A 17,746-nucleotide genomic window follows, 5' to 3' on the forward strand; every position below is an offset into this window, starting at 1 on the left:
TTAACAACAAGGCTTCAAGGGCATTTGAATAATGTAATGGTACAAGTACAGAGTCGGGTTTCTTCTATGTTAGCATACATTATAATTATACATGTCACACAATATTTAAAGTTTTCACTAAATACTTATATGAACAAGAGTGCCAGAATGTCACAGTATACGCCCGTCACAGCAATTTCTATACATTAGCACCTGTATTTGCAAATGGAATTTTAATTTTGTGGTTTACTATGTTTTATTTAGTAATTACTGTAATTCTTTCGTTTTTCTAAGTCCACCAAAAAAAATCCTTACTAGGTAGATATACTTAAAAATAAACCTAAAATTTGAAAGAAACATCTATGTTTACCACACAAAGATGGTCTTGGTTTTTCCCTACGGTCAGTTATAAAAAAATTACAATGTAAGTTATTTATAGTAACAACTAAAGAAAGTTAATGTTAAAAAAAAAAATTGTAAGTCCACACAAAAATACTAACCAAGTAGTGATAGGTCAAAATACACCTCAGAATTGGATGTAACATGCATGTTGTACTACAGAAAAGTGGTCTTGATTTTTCCCTATGACTAGTAATGAAAAAGTTACAATATAAGCTATTTATAGTAACAACAAAGGGAAGTAATTCTTAAGAAGGGACCTGGGCATGACACTCCGTCTCATGATGGTGTACAATTGTGCCAAGTTACATCAAAATCCCTCCATGCCTGAAGAAGAAATCGAGGGCTCGGAGCGAAACTAGTCTATGTGTATATAGAAATAGAAGCAGATAGACTGGTTTCACTCTGAGCCCCTGAAATGCTCCGGACAAAGTTATTCTTTTATCTACCTTTGGCCTCTAAGTGTGACCTTGACTTAAGACCTAGGGACCTGGTTCTTGCGCATGACACTCCATCTCATGGTGGTGAACATTTATGCCAAGATATATCAAAATCCCTCCATGCATGAAGAAAATATGCTCCGGACAAAGTTTTCATTCTTGTATCCTTTGACCTCTAAGTGTGACCTTGACCTTAGACATAGGGACCTGGTTCTTGCACTTGACACTCCGTCTCATAATGGTGAACAAATGTGCCAAGTTTCATCAAAATCTCTCAATGCATTAAAAAGTTATACTCCGGACAAAGTCTGTGTACCCCACCCGCCCGCCAGGGGCGTTCTCATAATACGTCCCCTTTTTCAAACGGACGTATAAAAAGTAACCACACTCTCTGGCAGCCATGTTTTTTACATATAAAAATAATTAGAGGGTCACAGAAGGACCATTTGTGTACTAAAATTATTTTAAAATCAAGAAAGCAGTTTCACAAAAGAAGATTTTTTAAAATTTCCACCATATACATGTAGAGGGTCACACAAGGACCATTTGTGTAACATCATTTTAAAATCGGGCCAGCAGTTTCACACAAGAAGATTGTTAAAGTTTCCACTATATACATATAGGGATAGTAACCCCGCCCTCTGGTAGCCCGCCCGCTTAGCTCAGTAGGTAAGAGCGTTGGTCTACGGATCTCGGGGTCGCGGGTTCGATCCTCGGGCGGGGCGTATGTTCTCTGTGACTATTTGATAAACGACATTGTGTCTGAAATCATTAGTCCTCCACCTCTGATTCATGTGGGGAAGTTGGCAGTTACTTGCGGAGAACATGTTTGTACTGGTACAGAATCCAGGAATACTGGTTAGGTTAACTGCTTGCCGTTACATGACTGAAATACTGTTGAAAAACGGCGATAAACCCAAAACAAACAAACAAAACCGCCCTCTGGTGGCTATGTTTTTTGACAATCAAAACAATTTGAACAATCTTGGTAGAGGCTATCACAAGGACCATTTGTGATAAATTATTTTAAAATCAGGGCAGCAGTTTCACACAATAAGATTTTTTAAATATCTACAATACATATAAATAGGAAAAGTGGCGGCCATGTTTTTGACGAATCGGAATAATTTGAACAATCTTGGTAGAGGGTCACACAAGGACCATTAAATCGTTCTATTCAGTCAACAAGTATCGATTTGCTTGTTACTCATCATATTTTCATTTAAAAATGTCTTTGAAATGGTGTATAATTTGTGGAGATCATTTTGACGCTGAAGTCAATATTTACGTTAAAGTGACGCCAGAGCGACAAAAATGACGTTTAGTTTTGAATAAAAAGTTTGCCTTAATCTTGTCTCATGTAAAACCTTTGTTTCTACAGTGTAAGATAGTTATTATTCTATGTTTATAAAACTATACTGAAAAGAGAATGACAATAAGTTTGCAGATGAAATTTTGAAAACACATTAATTCAGAGATGGCCTAAATTGTCCACCTGTCATTTTGTAGAATAGCTGTATTATCAGAATGATTTGCACGAAGTTCATGTGGGAGGAAAAAGTAGGTCACTAGGTCGTGGTGGGTCTTTAAATTTAAACTTACAGGTTATACCTACATAAGCGACCGTAACAATGCAGTAGAAGCATGAGAAGTCCGTGCGTGTCATTCACGGTGCGCGCGCGACTGACTCCGTAAATAGTATAATCAACATGTTTATTGATTATAACACATTTGTGGCATAGTTTCTAAATGAGCAAGAATCCGTTGAAGGTTGATAACTTTGCCCCATAAACAGTTCCGGCGCCATAATTTGTGTTCACGGTAAATTCATCACCTGGATTAGTTTAATCATATTTTATTGTATATATATATTCACACATGTATACATCACATTTAATACAAGCATTAAATCAAATACATACAAATAGGTTGGGCCAAAAGTTATTCCAACATTATCTAAGGCCCTCCCCAGAACAGTCAGTTTGTAAGTAGCTCAAAAGTAATGTGTTAAGGTTGTGTGATTGGTTGTACAATTTCAAGACTTAAACAAAGAATTTTGGAAAATATGCATCGAAAAGAAGTACTGAAAAGGAGTTTAATAATTATTTTGCTAGATATCAAACAAAATGTTATATAAGTGTAAAAATAATAAAGAAATAAACATACAGGAAGATATACCATTGTTTAGTTGCCGCTAGTACTGACACAACCACCCCCAGTTTTCGCTAAATAAGTTTGCAGCAGTTACAAGTTTTGGTGAACTCGAGATGGCGTTTTTATTATTTGAATCTTTTCCTCCTTAATATAAGTTTGTACTTCTTTGAAGAGTATTTCATTCTGGGATTCTGTTAAAGTGTCAATGCCAAATAAAAGTTTCTTTGCGCTAAGAGGATGAAAGGCTCTAGTATTAAGGGGACGCATATTGCTACGTTCACAATTCATACAGAAATGAGGAAGGGGTGCATATTCAAGAAATCGATGGTGGAAAGATAAAAAAACATATTCCTAAACTGATATAATACTGATGGACACCTGTAATATTCAGTACTTTGTGGATAAGGATGTGGTACTATGAATGTAGTAGGAAAACAGAGGTCTTTGAGAAAGTACATTCAACACAAAATATTAAGCTTTTGTATAAAAAACAAAACAGGTTTTTTACAATAACAGTGTTGCAAATAATGTTGAAGGGATGAAATTTTCTTTCTAACACACCAGGTTTGCTTAAACATGTAAAAATTTAACGCCACGTCATTTCAGCTCGGGATGGACGCCATATTTCTCATTGATAAAAAATGTAAACAAAATAATCAGAGTGGGATATTAGCATTGCAAGGGCATAACATGACATTCTACACAATGAATACCTTAGAACAGATATCTAAGATGCTACACAGGTCAGGCGGGTTAAATGCATAATGTCGATCACTTGAAATTCATCTTGAAAAGGTGGTTAATTTTAGTTTACATGTATTTACATGGTTTTTAATTTTCCCATGACTTCTCGGCGATTCACTGCAAAAAGTATTACTGCGCCGGACGAAAGGTAACTCTAATAAACAACGGGAGACAACTTAGGTGTCAGCACGTGTATGATTAAAAAAACAAACATGTCGATGATTATAACTTCTTATTAAATGATGAATCCTATTCAGATATTCGTCTTTAATATTAGAAAAGTATTCATTTCTGTGGACATTTATCAAAAAATATTACTTACAGCCCTGTGGGCATTCGACGTCGTAACGACGTCGGATACGGACGTCGATTCGACGTTGTGTTTTGGTTGAAAATGTAAGATTTTTAGACGTCGAAACAACGTCGACACCCGACGTCGATTCAACATCGGGTTTCCAACGTGTAAACAACCCTTTTTCATAATGGTTTTCTTCTAGAAGCTATAATTAAGCGTCGATATCGAAGTTTTCTAAATCAGGACTTTTATGTGAAACTTCCTTTGATTCCAATTTCTCTAGTGATATTTTATTTTGTTGGATTTAGAAAGTATAATTGTTGACTCGTTTCTCGTTGTTTACAACCGGAAATGAATATAGCACTTGGGTTTTTGGTGCGTTAAGTAAAAAAAGTTTTTTTGTTTTCTTTTCATATTTTGAAAGTTTCTGTGATTCATTTAAGTTTAATTCATGATAAAAATGAGTTTAAAAAATATCTAATTTAAAAAAGATGAAAAGTACAATGTTTACTTCAGAAAAATCGTCTCCTAGCGGTGACTCATACTTTATCAAGGGAGCTAAACTAGTGAATGCAGTTCCTGGAGAAATTGCGATGCATCTTTTATTCATTTCCGATTAATTTATTAATTAAGAAAATGACTAAATTTTATAGTAAAACGTTAACCAGGTCCACTTGCAACAATTACAATTTCGGCCAAAATTCAACGTCGATACAACGTCGAAACCTGACGTCGTACCGATGTCGCACTTTCGATGTCGGGAAGACGTTTTATTTTGGTTGTCGACGTCGCGACCTAATAACAACTTAGAACCGACGTCGTTTCGACGTCGCATGCCCGCTGGGAGTGGACTACTTTGCTCATCAAACTGGTTTCCGCTTCAGTTGTGAGGCATTTCCGTTATACTTTTTGACAACAATAACAAAACACAAAATGAATCAATAAAGTCACTTATAAACCGACTGCTACTTGCATCAGTGTAAGTATAGTTGTTGTTACAACATTATACTTGTTCATTACGTTATGAGATAAAGTTTATCTTGAACTGCATAATCCATTAATTACGTTTAGATGATATTGCATTTACAACTTATCTGACCCCGTATTTTTACGTGAATGACAGCATTCTCGTGCAACTCGTGCAAACAGAGTTATGAAAAGTATGGTGGAGAATTCAAGGACAAATTATAAATGACATTAAAGTGAGGATAACTGTATATTCGTCCAGTTTTGATCATTGACATTCCTGCTGTGTATTAGTAAGTTTTGTGAACAAGATTAGAATGTTGCTTTTGCACATATACACATTGGTTGGACCTCTCAACCAAATTTCATACCTTATTTTAGGGATTTTTAAAGAGAATTCCTATAGTTTTTTTTCCTTTCATAGAATTTTTTTAAATTCACATATATGATAGGAAAAGTTGTGCTGAAAACAATGAACAAATAAAAACAATAGGTCACCAGGCTTGTTTTTGTGAAAAATTGTTTTGAACACACCCACTGTTGCTGAAACTGACAGCGATTTTTCAACATTTTCATTATTTTCTGCTTTTTTATAAATACCAACCAAAATATATATGCAGGCAGCATAATACGGTTTTTTCTTTTCACAGATTTTATTATATACTTATTTGATATCATAGTCATATTTGTAATACTCTATTCTTACAATAATGGGTACAAATGAAAAAAAAAATGTTTCATATTTACCTTTGTAAACTTTTTTCAATGAAAAATACCCATAGTGAAGAATATTTTTTTTAATTTTGAAAAAACTCTTTCATAGAATTTTTTCTTTTTCTTCTTGTGTATAGATAATTGTATTGTGAGCATAAAAATGGCTAAAAATATATGGGTCATCAGGCTAAATTTAATGTTAAGACCGCTAGAATACAACACCTGTTCGGACGGAAATGGCGCGAACCTGGCCGAATTGATTACATGTATGTCTGCTAAAAGTTAAAAAAAAGTTTTAAAAATTCTTAATTCTTTCTATAATTGAATACTAAATAATCTGAAAGGTGATATTGTCTTATCAGTACTAAGTCAATTATCTTACATTATATAAACAACACTGTCTTTGTACTAAAGTGCGGTGTGAAAACACAACCACAAAAATAGCAAGATACCTGTCAGGCATGATACTTGTCAATAAAACATAAACCAGTATCAACATTTGATTACTGATATAACTTATCAAAAATGTTATTTCATTCAAGATTCTTCATATTTAAGATTGTCTGTAACATGTTTCAACAAATGTTGACTTTAGTTCAGTTTTCCATAGAAAGTGTCGGCTGCGCAGAAAGATGCGCATAAAAAACTGCAGGAATTCCCTTTAAGACAATACATTTTCAAAAGTTTGTTGAATGTGTTTTGATATATAAGTGCATTGTAGTTCATGAATACCAAGTTGAAAATTAATAATGGCAACATTTCTAGGCCCTTATTGTAAGCCACTCGACTTCTGTAACGATAAATGTTTAATGTATTAAGGGGAATATACTCTTTTAGTTTTGGAATGTGGCATTCCTTGACCACCGTATCTTTTCTTATGCACTACTTTGTAAACAAACTAAATAATGTGTTTTAGCTTACATATGCAAATGCAAGACAATGAACTTATTTCACTTTTTTTCTTTAAATTAGAATCTGTAGGAGATTGATAAATGTTTGGACAAGGTGAAGCACTATTATTTTCGCACAAAAAAGTATTAATTGTTGACTTTGAATGTACACAATAAATCTTATGTAATTCAACAATAACTTTCTTGTTTCAGGTTTTCTCATTTTTATTTTAGTGAGCAATCCTTTGTGTACTTATAACAGTTGAAACCTTGTACTTTTTTGTTGGTAAATTGTATCATACCCCACCCACTTTTTTCTAATTTCAAAGTATGTGTCCCCTTAATGAATAATGTTCGCCTCTGAAATGTATATCGTTTGCAAGTCCGCATTTTTAGCTCACCTGAGCACGAAGTGCTCAAAGGGGAGCTTTTGTGATCACCTGTATCCGTCGTCAGTCGTCCGTCGTCAACAATTTGACTGTTAACACTCTAGAGGTCACAGTTTTGTCCCAATCTTAATGAAATTGGTCAGAATGTTACCCTCAATAAAATCTTGGATAAGTTCGATATTGGGTCATCTGGGGTCAAAAACTAGGTCACCAGGTCAAATCAAAGGAAAAGCTTGTTAACACTCTAGAGGTCACAGTTTTGTCCCAATCTTAATGAAATTGGTCAGAATGTTACCCTCAATAAAATCTTTGACGAATTTGATATTGGAATATCTGGGATCAAAAACTAGGTCACCTGGTCAAATCAAAGGAAAAGCTTGTTAACACTCTAGAGGTCACAATTTGGCCCAATCTTAATGAAACTTGGTGAGAATGTTACCCTCAATAAAAACTTTGACGAATTTGATATTGGGATATCTGGGATCAAAAACTAGGTCACCAGGTCAAATCATAGGAAAAGCTTGTTAACACTCTAGAGGTCACAATTTTGGCCCAATCTTAATGAAACTTTGTCAGAATGTTATCCTCAATAAAATCTTGAAAGAGTTCGATACTGGGCCATCTGTGATTAAAAACTAGGTCACCAGGTCAAATCAAAGGAAAAGCTTGTTAACACTATAGAGGCCACATTTATGACTGTATCTTTATGAATCTTGGTCAGAATGTTAATCTTGATGGTCTCAAGGGCCAGTTTGAATCTGGGTCATGTAAGATCAAAAACTAGGTCACCAGGTAAGATCAAATGAAAAGCTAGTTGACACTGTAGAGGCCACATTTGTGACCATATCTTAATGAAACTTGGTCAGAATGTTGATCTTGATGATATACAGGTCAAGTTCAAATCTGGGTCAGGTGGGTCAAGAACTAGGTCACTGGGTCAAATCAAAGGAAAAGCTTGTTAACACTCTAGAGGCCACATTTATGACTGTATCTTCGTGAAACTTTGTCAGAATGTAAATCTTAATGATCTTTAGGCCAAGTTCGAATCTGGGTCATGTGGGATCAGAAACTAGGGCACCGGGTCAAATCAAAGGAAAAGCTAGTTAACACTTTAGAGATCATATTTATGACCATATCTTTATAAAACTTGGTCAGAATGTTAATCTTGATGATCTTTAGGTCAATAGGTCAGGTGAGCGATACAGGGCCTTCATGACCCTCTTGTCATTCTCAGCACCACATTCACAGGAAAGAGACGATTTTTATACAAATCAGAATTTAGATTACTGCAGTTATTTCTTATACGGGCATGATGAACGGCTGAAAATCTTTCGCCTTTAGTGAAAAAAGATGAAATTACTGGCGGTTGATATAATTCTTTCAGTTTACTTTTAAGATAGTGATTCTGAGTTTCGAATATTTAATGGAAGATCATTCCTAAGTTTTAATGCTGATGGTAAGACAGAATAAATTTCAGTTTTTCTTGTTACTGAAGTGTAGTCGGCATTATTTCTTAACCAGTAGTGATTGTCATTAGCTGAGTCAACTGTAGGGGGGAATAACTGTGTCAAGTACTGTGGTAATAATTGTTTTTTGGCTTTATACATTAAAAGTAATTTTTGAATTTTTCTTCTGTCGGAGAGTATTACCCAACCTCGTATGTCGTATAGTATTTTTTGTAATGAAACCGATCTTGTTAGGCCAGTAACTAGTCTGTTTCACTGATCTGTCTTATCGAATACAGATATATAGTATGTAGTATCTAACGCGTGGAAGAGTCTAGCCAGTAACTACCCGCGCTACCTCATATTGTAATTTTTCTAAGGTATCTCTTTCATATTGTGTACAATTATCCCAAACTAAAGAAGCATATTCTAGCTGAGGTCGTAAATAAGAGATATAGATGTCATTCAGTGTTTTTCTTTGAACTTTATCACCTGGATTCAACTGAACAATCTTTGTTTGGCTTCCCTTCCGTGTCGTCCATTCGTGCCTCTTTCGTTCAGAAACGCTTTTGGAGAGTTGTTGACAGCCATGTATGCCCAAAATTCATCATTACCTCCAGAAAAGATGCTGCAGAAAAAGACGTAAGTTCCGGAGACAGGAGCGAGAAATTTACCTGATGTGCTGCCACTGGCGTTTCCAGTGTTAATCATAACTGCATCAAAGATAACAGTTTGACCATTGGCGGGATTTGTTTGATGTTTTCTCGCAGCTGCTGAAAATGCTACGACGGCTTTAGTGACTTTCTTTTCAAATTCTGAAATTAATATGAGTATATTTAGCTTTAAAAGAAAATGCTACAATTGTCAGTTGTGTGTGATGTTACTATCTTTAATGAAGCCTTCCTTCCTTTTCTACTACATGTATCATTAACTTGCTTTAACCCTTCTTGTCATAGAGACAAAAATCAAGGGATCTAAATTTAACTATTTCTCTGAATAATGAAATGAAAATTTGTATAAAACTAAAGTATTCTTCGTAACCAATGCTTTTCCGTTTCGTAAAACAATGTTTACATAAAATTAATATATAGTTTACCATCCAATGCTTTGGCAACTTCTACCGTTTTGTTTTCTAATAGACCTTTTTACAGAGAGCTACTTCCTTGGCAACGGGAAACAATCTACGTAGGGCAAAAAAGACATGACTGCACTATATAAATTAATTACGTTAGAGTTATATTTTATTCAATAATGAGTTTGTTTTATAGTAAATATCCGCCGAAAGACAGATGAAAATATATGTAGACCTTTGCAAACCCACAGCGTTAACTAATGCGCATTATCATTGATGATTTTGGATAAATGGACTATTTATTCGGCACTTTTGATCTCGACAAATTTAGGTTAAGAAAAATGAATAAAAAATGAAATTTTCCATGAATTAATAAAGTAATAAAGATTTTGTTTTATTTCCTAACGTGATCTCACATAACTTACCACGTATCGCAATTAGCTTACATGATACTTGAAATGTAATTAAAAGTCGAATTTGAAATTAAAATGTTCAGTTAACAAAGTTCAGCTATTGGTTTTGTATCCAATTATTCTCCAATGGGGATCAATTCATTCAGTATTCAAAAATAATAAAAATCATCTTAAAATTGTTATTTTTTATTTCTATTAATTGTTTCTTCGAATTTGAAAGTTTTTTATTTGACATTATCAAAGTGGTTCGAATGGTGAATGCAGCGGTCAGAAAATTATTAGAGAGTGGGCGGGTAGCGGGGAGGGGTGTTCTACACTTACATTTTTTATCTGTTCTATTCTTTGCGGAATTCAAGTTTATTATAATTATTCTATTAAATCACGGATAATGACTTCTGTGCGCGATACATTTTCGATATGAAAATGATCCAGCATGTAAACGTAAGAATTAAAAAAGATAGAGATTTATATCAGGTATTTTCCTTCAGTGTGTAGTTATAGTCCTTGATTTGATTAATATCTTACGAATTTAGATTTTTTTGTAACTACACTTTCATCGTTTAAAAAGGAAATGTCCATTAAAGTTCTAAAGTATATTCTTATATATAATTTTAAAATACCTAATATCACGTGAAATGTTTATTTTTTGATTCACAAAACAGCTCCGCCACGTGATATATTAACCCGAGTGCGTTCTTTTAATGGCATTGATGACCGAAGCATCTTATTTGCTTCAGTAACTTTTATGATCCGCTTTAATTAGGGTACACTCTCGAAATTAAGTTACGGTCTTGATTACCAAGGTGACCTATGTTTTATCATGTCATTTGCATAATAGTTACGCAATGATTTCCGGTATATCACTTAAAACAGCAACTCCAGTGACATGGAGCCGCGACCCCAAAGTAGGCTATGTAGATGTCATTCAAGGCGGAGAATAATATATATAACAACTATTGAAGTTGTGGGAAAATAGATATAATGAAAAAAATAGGAATTTTTTAAATGTAAGGAACAAGTTTTATATTTGTATGATGTGTGGAAAAGACTGGATATGCTTGTTCTTTTCTGACGAAAATAAGAATAAAGCAGGCTTTTCAGGTAAGACATGTTTAATTAACATACATGTCTTTAATCAAAGTATACTGTATAATAAATTACTTGACTGAAATTATCTTTATTATGGCAAAACAATTCGTAATATAATGATAATTTTATGTAGGTTTTCTTAGGGTTGAGAGTTCTTTTGCCACACGTCGTTTTATCGTCTAATACTTTGGAAACTCTCCATGACAACGACAAGAATATCTTTAACGGTAATTTATAGTTCTTAGCAAACATCTCCATTTTCTCTCTGGTCTTCCAACACCTTTAAAATATCTTCTTGTGTTTTCTTTATTTCCTTTTCCATATGTTCAACATTTAATTTCATTTTTAGCTCATCTGATTTTTTGAAAAAAAAATGATGAGTTATTGTCATCACTTGAGCGGTTGTCGGCGTCGGCGTCGGCGTCGGCGTCGGCGTTGCCTGGTTAAGTTTTATGTTTAGGTCAGCTTTTCTCCTAAACTATCAAAGCTATTGCTTTGAAACTTGGAATACTTGTTCACCATCATAAGCTGACCCTGTATAGCAAGAAACATAACTCCATCTTGCTTTTTGCAAGATTTATGGCCCCTTTTGTACTTAGAAAATATCAGATTTATTGGTTAAGTTTTATGTTTAGGTCAACTTTTCTCCTAAACTATCAAAGCTATTGCTTTGAAACTTGGAATACTTGTTCACCATCATAAGTTGACCCTGTACATCAAGAAACATATCTCCATCTTGCTTTTTGCAAGAATTATTGCCCCTTTTGGACTTAGAAAATCAGTTTTCTTGGTTAAGTTTTATGTTTAGGTCAGCTTTTATCCTAAACTATCAAAGCTATTGCTTTAAAACTTGCAACACTTGTTCACCATCATAAGCTGACCCTGTACAGCAAGAAACATAACTTCATCCTGCTTTTTTCAAGATTTATGGCCCCTTCTGGACTTAGAAAATATCAGATTTCTTGGTTAAGTTTTATGTTTAGGTCAACTTTTTCTCTTAAACTATCAAAGCTATTGCTTTAAAACTTGCAGCTCTTGTTGACCATCATAAGCTGACCCTGTACAGCAAGCAACATAACTCCATCCTGCTTTTTGCAATAATTATTGCCCCTTTTGGACTTAGAAAAATCATTTTCTTGGTTGAATATTATGTTTAAGTCAAGTTTTCTCATAAACTATCAAAGCTATTGCTTTAAAACTTGCAACAGTTTTTCACCATCATAAGTGGACACTGTACATCAAGAAACATAACTCTATCCTGCTTTTTGCAAGAGTGATGGCCCTTTTTAGACTTAGAAAATCATGGGTAGGACAATATTTCTATTATACAAAAAAAATCAGATGAGCGTCAGCACCCGCAAGGCGGTGCTCTTGTTAAGCACACTCGCAATAATTTCCTGCTCATTGGAGAACTCTGAAAAAACTGTTTCAGTCGCACTTGTACACTTTATGATACACAAAGCGATGAAGAAACAGGTGAAGATGGCTTTGAGTAAGACCATTTGGACTTTCTAGCACAAAATATGTAATTTGTACGTCTAGCTAACCTGTTTTTGAATATAGATTATGAAACAGGTAGAAGGACGTTAAATGTTTCCACCAATGTTATACGATGACACTTGAATAAATTCACCTGGACGCGCTTAAAAAGCCTTAATGAATACTTTGAAAATATCTTTAAAGGCAGCTCTAATCAGTTACTATGATCTACGTAAACAAATGCAAAATACATTGTTACTCTTTTTTTTTTTTAGACGAAGGAGATAATGTCTGACAATGACACGATGTAACCGGTGCACGAAAGCAGTAAACATGTTTTAATTTGTCGTGAAGCTGTAGCAAAACAATGTTTGACTATCATAGGCTAATGAGCGATTTCGCAAAGTTGGGGAGATGGGGAGGGGCGGGCAAAAAGGTACAACATCCAAACCTTTTTGCCTACATTGTTTGTACTAACATACATTTAATTATCATTTATGATCAACTTTTGTAAAAATAAAATACCAGTTTGACAGTACATCTAAAATGATCTTTCAACAGACTTCAAAAAAGTTGGTTAGTAATCTTAGATCAAAATACGTTGTGTCATAAGTTGTACCAGACTCAAACGGTGATGTATGACAACAGGAACTTTGCTTAAACTGTTCAAAGATTGGGGATCTATTAAAAATTTATTTCTTTGTACACACTTTGTAAATGACCGAAACTCAAAGTATCTGTATTTTATGGTTTTCTTAAAAGCAGCTTTTACGGATAAATCAAACAAAAATTAACATACCGTAATCGTTTTTGTTTTGCAGAAAGTTATGGTAATGTTCATTTTCCACCCGATTATATAATTTTATTGGGGATGAATAATATGCCTTACTGGGCCCTGATCTATATGTGTTATTTAATACTTGGGACCCAGTAACGATCACTATTGTATACTATAGGAACCCATTTCTGATCCCCTAGTTACACTTTAAAAACGCAGTACCGAGCCCTGAGTGACACTGGGAAACCAAGCACAGATACTTGTGATACACTATAAATAGGAACCCATAATCGATCCATGTGGTGAACGTTAGGATATCGATATTGACCCATGTGTTAGTAAGTAGGAACCCAGTTCAGATCCTTGTGGTATACTTTATTTTTTCAGCGCAGAAACCGATAACTCATAAACAGCAGTAGTTACTTGAATTAAATCGTTGAGTATTGCTGAACAAATCATCTGTGTCCAAGTGATTAAGGTCGAGGACATGGACTTAGAATCACTTGCACCTCACTGATGTGGATTCGAAACCTCTCATAGGGTACATGATTCTTCTTGTGAGAAACTTGTCAAGCTGGCTAAGATAAGGATATTGGTTGTACCCAGGGTCTCATGTATGCCTGAAGCAACCAGGAGTTGCACCTGGGGTCTTCCTCCACTGTCAGAAGCTGAAAAAGTCGCTATATTACCTAAATTGATTCGGTGTGATTTTAAACCCAACAAAACGGATGTTTAAATTACAGCTTTTTAAAAAGGAAAAATGCATTTTGCCATATTTAGGTCATATTGTAATATTGTAAAAGGAGAGCACAACCGATGACCATAAACATAATTTGGTCATAGGTCCAGCTTCTTTCACATAAGTTATGTCCCCTTGTGGTTATTATCGGCAGTTGTGCCCATATTTAAGACTTGTTTAAAACATAAGGTGAAAATGTGAAGGTCTCCATATTCATAATATTAAAGTTGTTTTATTTTCGTAACACTTTTTGTTTCTCTGATGAAATAATTGCAAAATAATGCAATCACTTTGATAATACAAGAGTTCTTGATTAAGGGAATCTATATGTTTACTCCATTATTTTCAGTGTTAATACCATTTCAAGTCATGTTTGTCAAAAGTCAACCTACTCCTAGTAAACACGTAGTAAACAAAATAATTCGACTGGACATGTGTTAATACATGTATATAATCAAATATCCTAAGTGTTCATTTATAATTTGAACACACAGGACACGGCTTAACATGTTTATTGATTGTAACACATGTGTGGTATAGTTTCTAAAGGAGCAAGAATCCGTTGAAGGTTGAGTACTTTGCCCCATAAACAGTTCCGGCGCCATAATTTGTGTTCACGGTAACTACATCACCTGGATTCAACTGAACAATCATTGTTTGGCTTCCCATTCCGTGTCGTCCGTTAGTGCCTCTTTCGTTCAGATGCGCTTTTGCAGAGTTGTTGACAGCCATGTATGCCCAAAATTCACCATTACCTCCAGAAAAGATGCTGCAGGAAAAGACGTAAGTTCCGGAGACAGGAGCGAGAAATTTACCTGATGTGCTGTCATAGGCGTTTCCAATGTTAGTCATAACTGCATCGAAGATTATGGTTTGACCATTGGCAGGATTTGTTTGATGTTTTGTTGCAGATGCTGAAAATGCTACGACGGCTTTGGTGACTTTTTTTTCAACGTCTGAAAATAATATCAGTATATTTATAGCTTTAAGAGAAAATGCTAAAGTTGATAGATGTGTGTGATTTTACTATCTTATATGAAGCCTTCCTTCATTTTCTACTATCATTAACTTGCTTAAACCCTTCTTGTCATAGCGACAAAAATCAAGAGATCTATCTCTAAATAATGAAATGAAAATTTGTATAAAACTAAAGTATTGTTCTTCATATTCAATGCTTTTCCGTTTCGTAAAACAATGTGTTTACATAAAATTAATATATAGTTTACCATCCAATGCTTTGACAACTTCTGCCGTTTTGTTTCTTAATACTTTATCAATAACAGAGGTTTTGTCCGCTAATACTTTTGCAACTTCTGCCGTTTTGTTTTTTAATACTTTATCAACTTCATCCGTTTTGTCGTCTAATACTTTGGAAACTTCTGCTGATTTGTTCTCCATGACAACGACAAGAATATCTCTAACGGTAATGTAGTTCTTAGCAAACATCTCCATTTTCTCCCTCTGGTCTTCCAACACCTTTAAAATATCTTCTTGTGTTTTCTTTATTTCCTTTTCCATATGTTCAACATTTAATTTCATTTTAAGCACACTCGCAATAATTTCCTGCTCATACGAGAACTTGGAACAAACTGTTTCAGTCGCACTTGTACACTTTATGATACACAAAGCGATGAAGAAACATGTGAAGATGGCTTTGAGTCCGACCATTTTGACTTTCTAGCACAGAATATGTAATTTGTACGTCTAACCTGTTTTAAATATTGATTATGAAACAGGTAGAAGGACGTTAAATGTTTCCACCAATGTTATACGATGAAACTTTTGAATAAATTCACCTGGGTGCGCTTAAAATGCCTTAATGAAAGCCTTAATGAATACTTTGAAAATATCTTTAAAGACAGCTCTAATCAGTTACTATGATCTACGTAAACAAATACAAATTACATTGTTACTCTTGTTTTAGACGAAGGAGATAATATCTGACAATGACCCGATGTAACCGGTGCACGAAAGAAGTAAACATGTTTTAATTTGTCGTGAAGCTGTAGAAAAATAAAGTTTGACTATCACTGGCGTATGAGCGATTTCAAAGTTGGGGAGATGGGGATGGACGGGCAAAAGGTACAACATTTAAACTATTTCGCCTACATTGTTTGTACTTACATACAACTATAATCGACTTTTGTAAAAATAAATTACCAGTTAGGCAGTACATCTAAAATGACTTCAAAAAGGTTGGTTTGGAACCTTAGATCAAACTACGTTGTGTCATAAGTTGTACCAGACTCAAACGGTGATGTATGACAACAGGAACTTTGCTTATGCTGTTCTAAGATTGGGGATCTATTAAAGACTTATTTATTCGTACACACTTTGCAACTGACCAAAAGTATCTGTATTTTATGTTTTACTTAAAAGCAGCTTTTACGGGTAAACACATATGAATATATCGTAATTGTTTTTGTTTTGCAAAAAGTTTGCAAAAAGTTATGATACTCTAAGGGAAGTAAAGTAATAGATATATCTGCTTCAGGCAAAAGTTATCATTCTTTGCGGATATGGCACGCCAATTGTCCAATAATTACGTGAAATCAGTATTAACGATCGATAAACCAGGTTTTTCGAACATAAAACCATGTATTTCGAATACTAACAAATATTTTCGAGCGAAAACATAGGATAACGTCGCAAAACATAGTTCACGCTCGTAAACATAGGTTCAAGTTCATAAACTCAAGTTTACGGTTATAAAACATAGGTTCACGTTCGTAAACTATGGTTCACGCTCGTGAACCCCGGTTCACGCTCGTAAACATAAGATAACGACCGAAATTCATAGTATAGGTTCACACTATGGTTCACGCCCGTAAATATAGGTGCACGCTTGTAAACTTAAGATAACGACTGAAATTTATAGTTCAATAGAGAAACCTAATTTATCGAACGTAAACATGGGTTCAAGAGCGTAAATTATGGTTTACGCTTGTTATCCAGTTTTCGCTCGTAAATATAGGATCATACATGCCATATTTTCAGACGGTCAATAAGGGAGATTTGTCTCAACAGGGCTTTTTTTATGAGAGATTTGGGTAAAAATAAAGGAGACTTTTATTCGCTCATTTTTTACGCGCTAAACAGCCGTTTTCATGAAAAAATCATCAAGTTTTCTATATTGAATTGATGAGTGGAGCCAACATTTTTGTACAGAATGCACGATTATTACTTATAGCACTTTACTTAATCCAAGGAAATTAAGAATTCCATGAAAGATTGAAACCAGAAACTTTGTTTTTGCTTTATGTGTAGATGCTTCTGCATCTGGAGAGAGTGATCTTTTTGACATGTTTAAGCATACAATACTCAAAAGATTGCGGAGATATAATGTCAAAACAGTCTTTAAAGGGCAGTCATTTCTTTTCAGAAATGAAGTTGTTAAAACAAAAATAAAAGTCGTTCTTTTGCTGGATAAATATTTAAACGCATGCCGACTTTCAAAGATAGTCATACTGAAATGGCACCACTGCAATTATCACAATATATGCTTGCTTCTCTCCCCTACTCGTGTCATCTTCTGCAGAGGTTTATTGAATGGTTTTACCTAGGTTCCCGAGTTTTTTCTAAAAGGGCACATAGTGTCGTTTTCCATTATTAAAAGCTAAAATTTTCTGCATTGTGTCCATGCGACTTGAAACCCAACAAAACGAACAACGCGATGAAGTTTTCATTTGGTAGATAGTGCAGATTGCCTCTTATCACTGTGGCTTCGTGTTGTCATGTGAGGAAGCTATCCAGTAGAAGGC

At 34.5% G+C, this 17,746-nt stretch overlaps 1 protein-coding gene across 1 annotated transcript; it reads right to left on the reverse strand.

The window, feature by feature from the left end:
* Positions 1–13,606: 13,606 nt before the first annotated feature.
* Positions 13,607–15,773, reverse strand: LOC128555619 (uncharacterized). The gene is made up of 2 exons (XM_053538446.1): positions 15,212–15,773; positions 13,607–14,941 (listed from the first exon to the last, which is right to left on the reverse strand). The coding sequence occupies exons 1-2, from the start codon at positions 15,651–15,653 to the stop codon at positions 14,529–14,531; spliced, it is 855 nt and encodes a 284-aa protein (XP_053394421.1). The 5' UTR covers positions 15,654–15,773; the 3' UTR covers positions 13,607–14,528.
* Between the last annotated feature and the right edge of the window lie 1,973 nt (positions 15,774–17,746).

Source organism: Mercenaria mercenaria, chromosome 3 (assembly GCF_021730395.1).
Source record: "Mercenaria mercenaria strain notata chromosome 3, MADL_Memer_1, whole genome shotgun sequence".
Taxonomy (NCBI): Eukaryota; Metazoa; Mollusca; class Bivalvia; order Venerida; family Veneridae; genus Mercenaria; species Mercenaria mercenaria.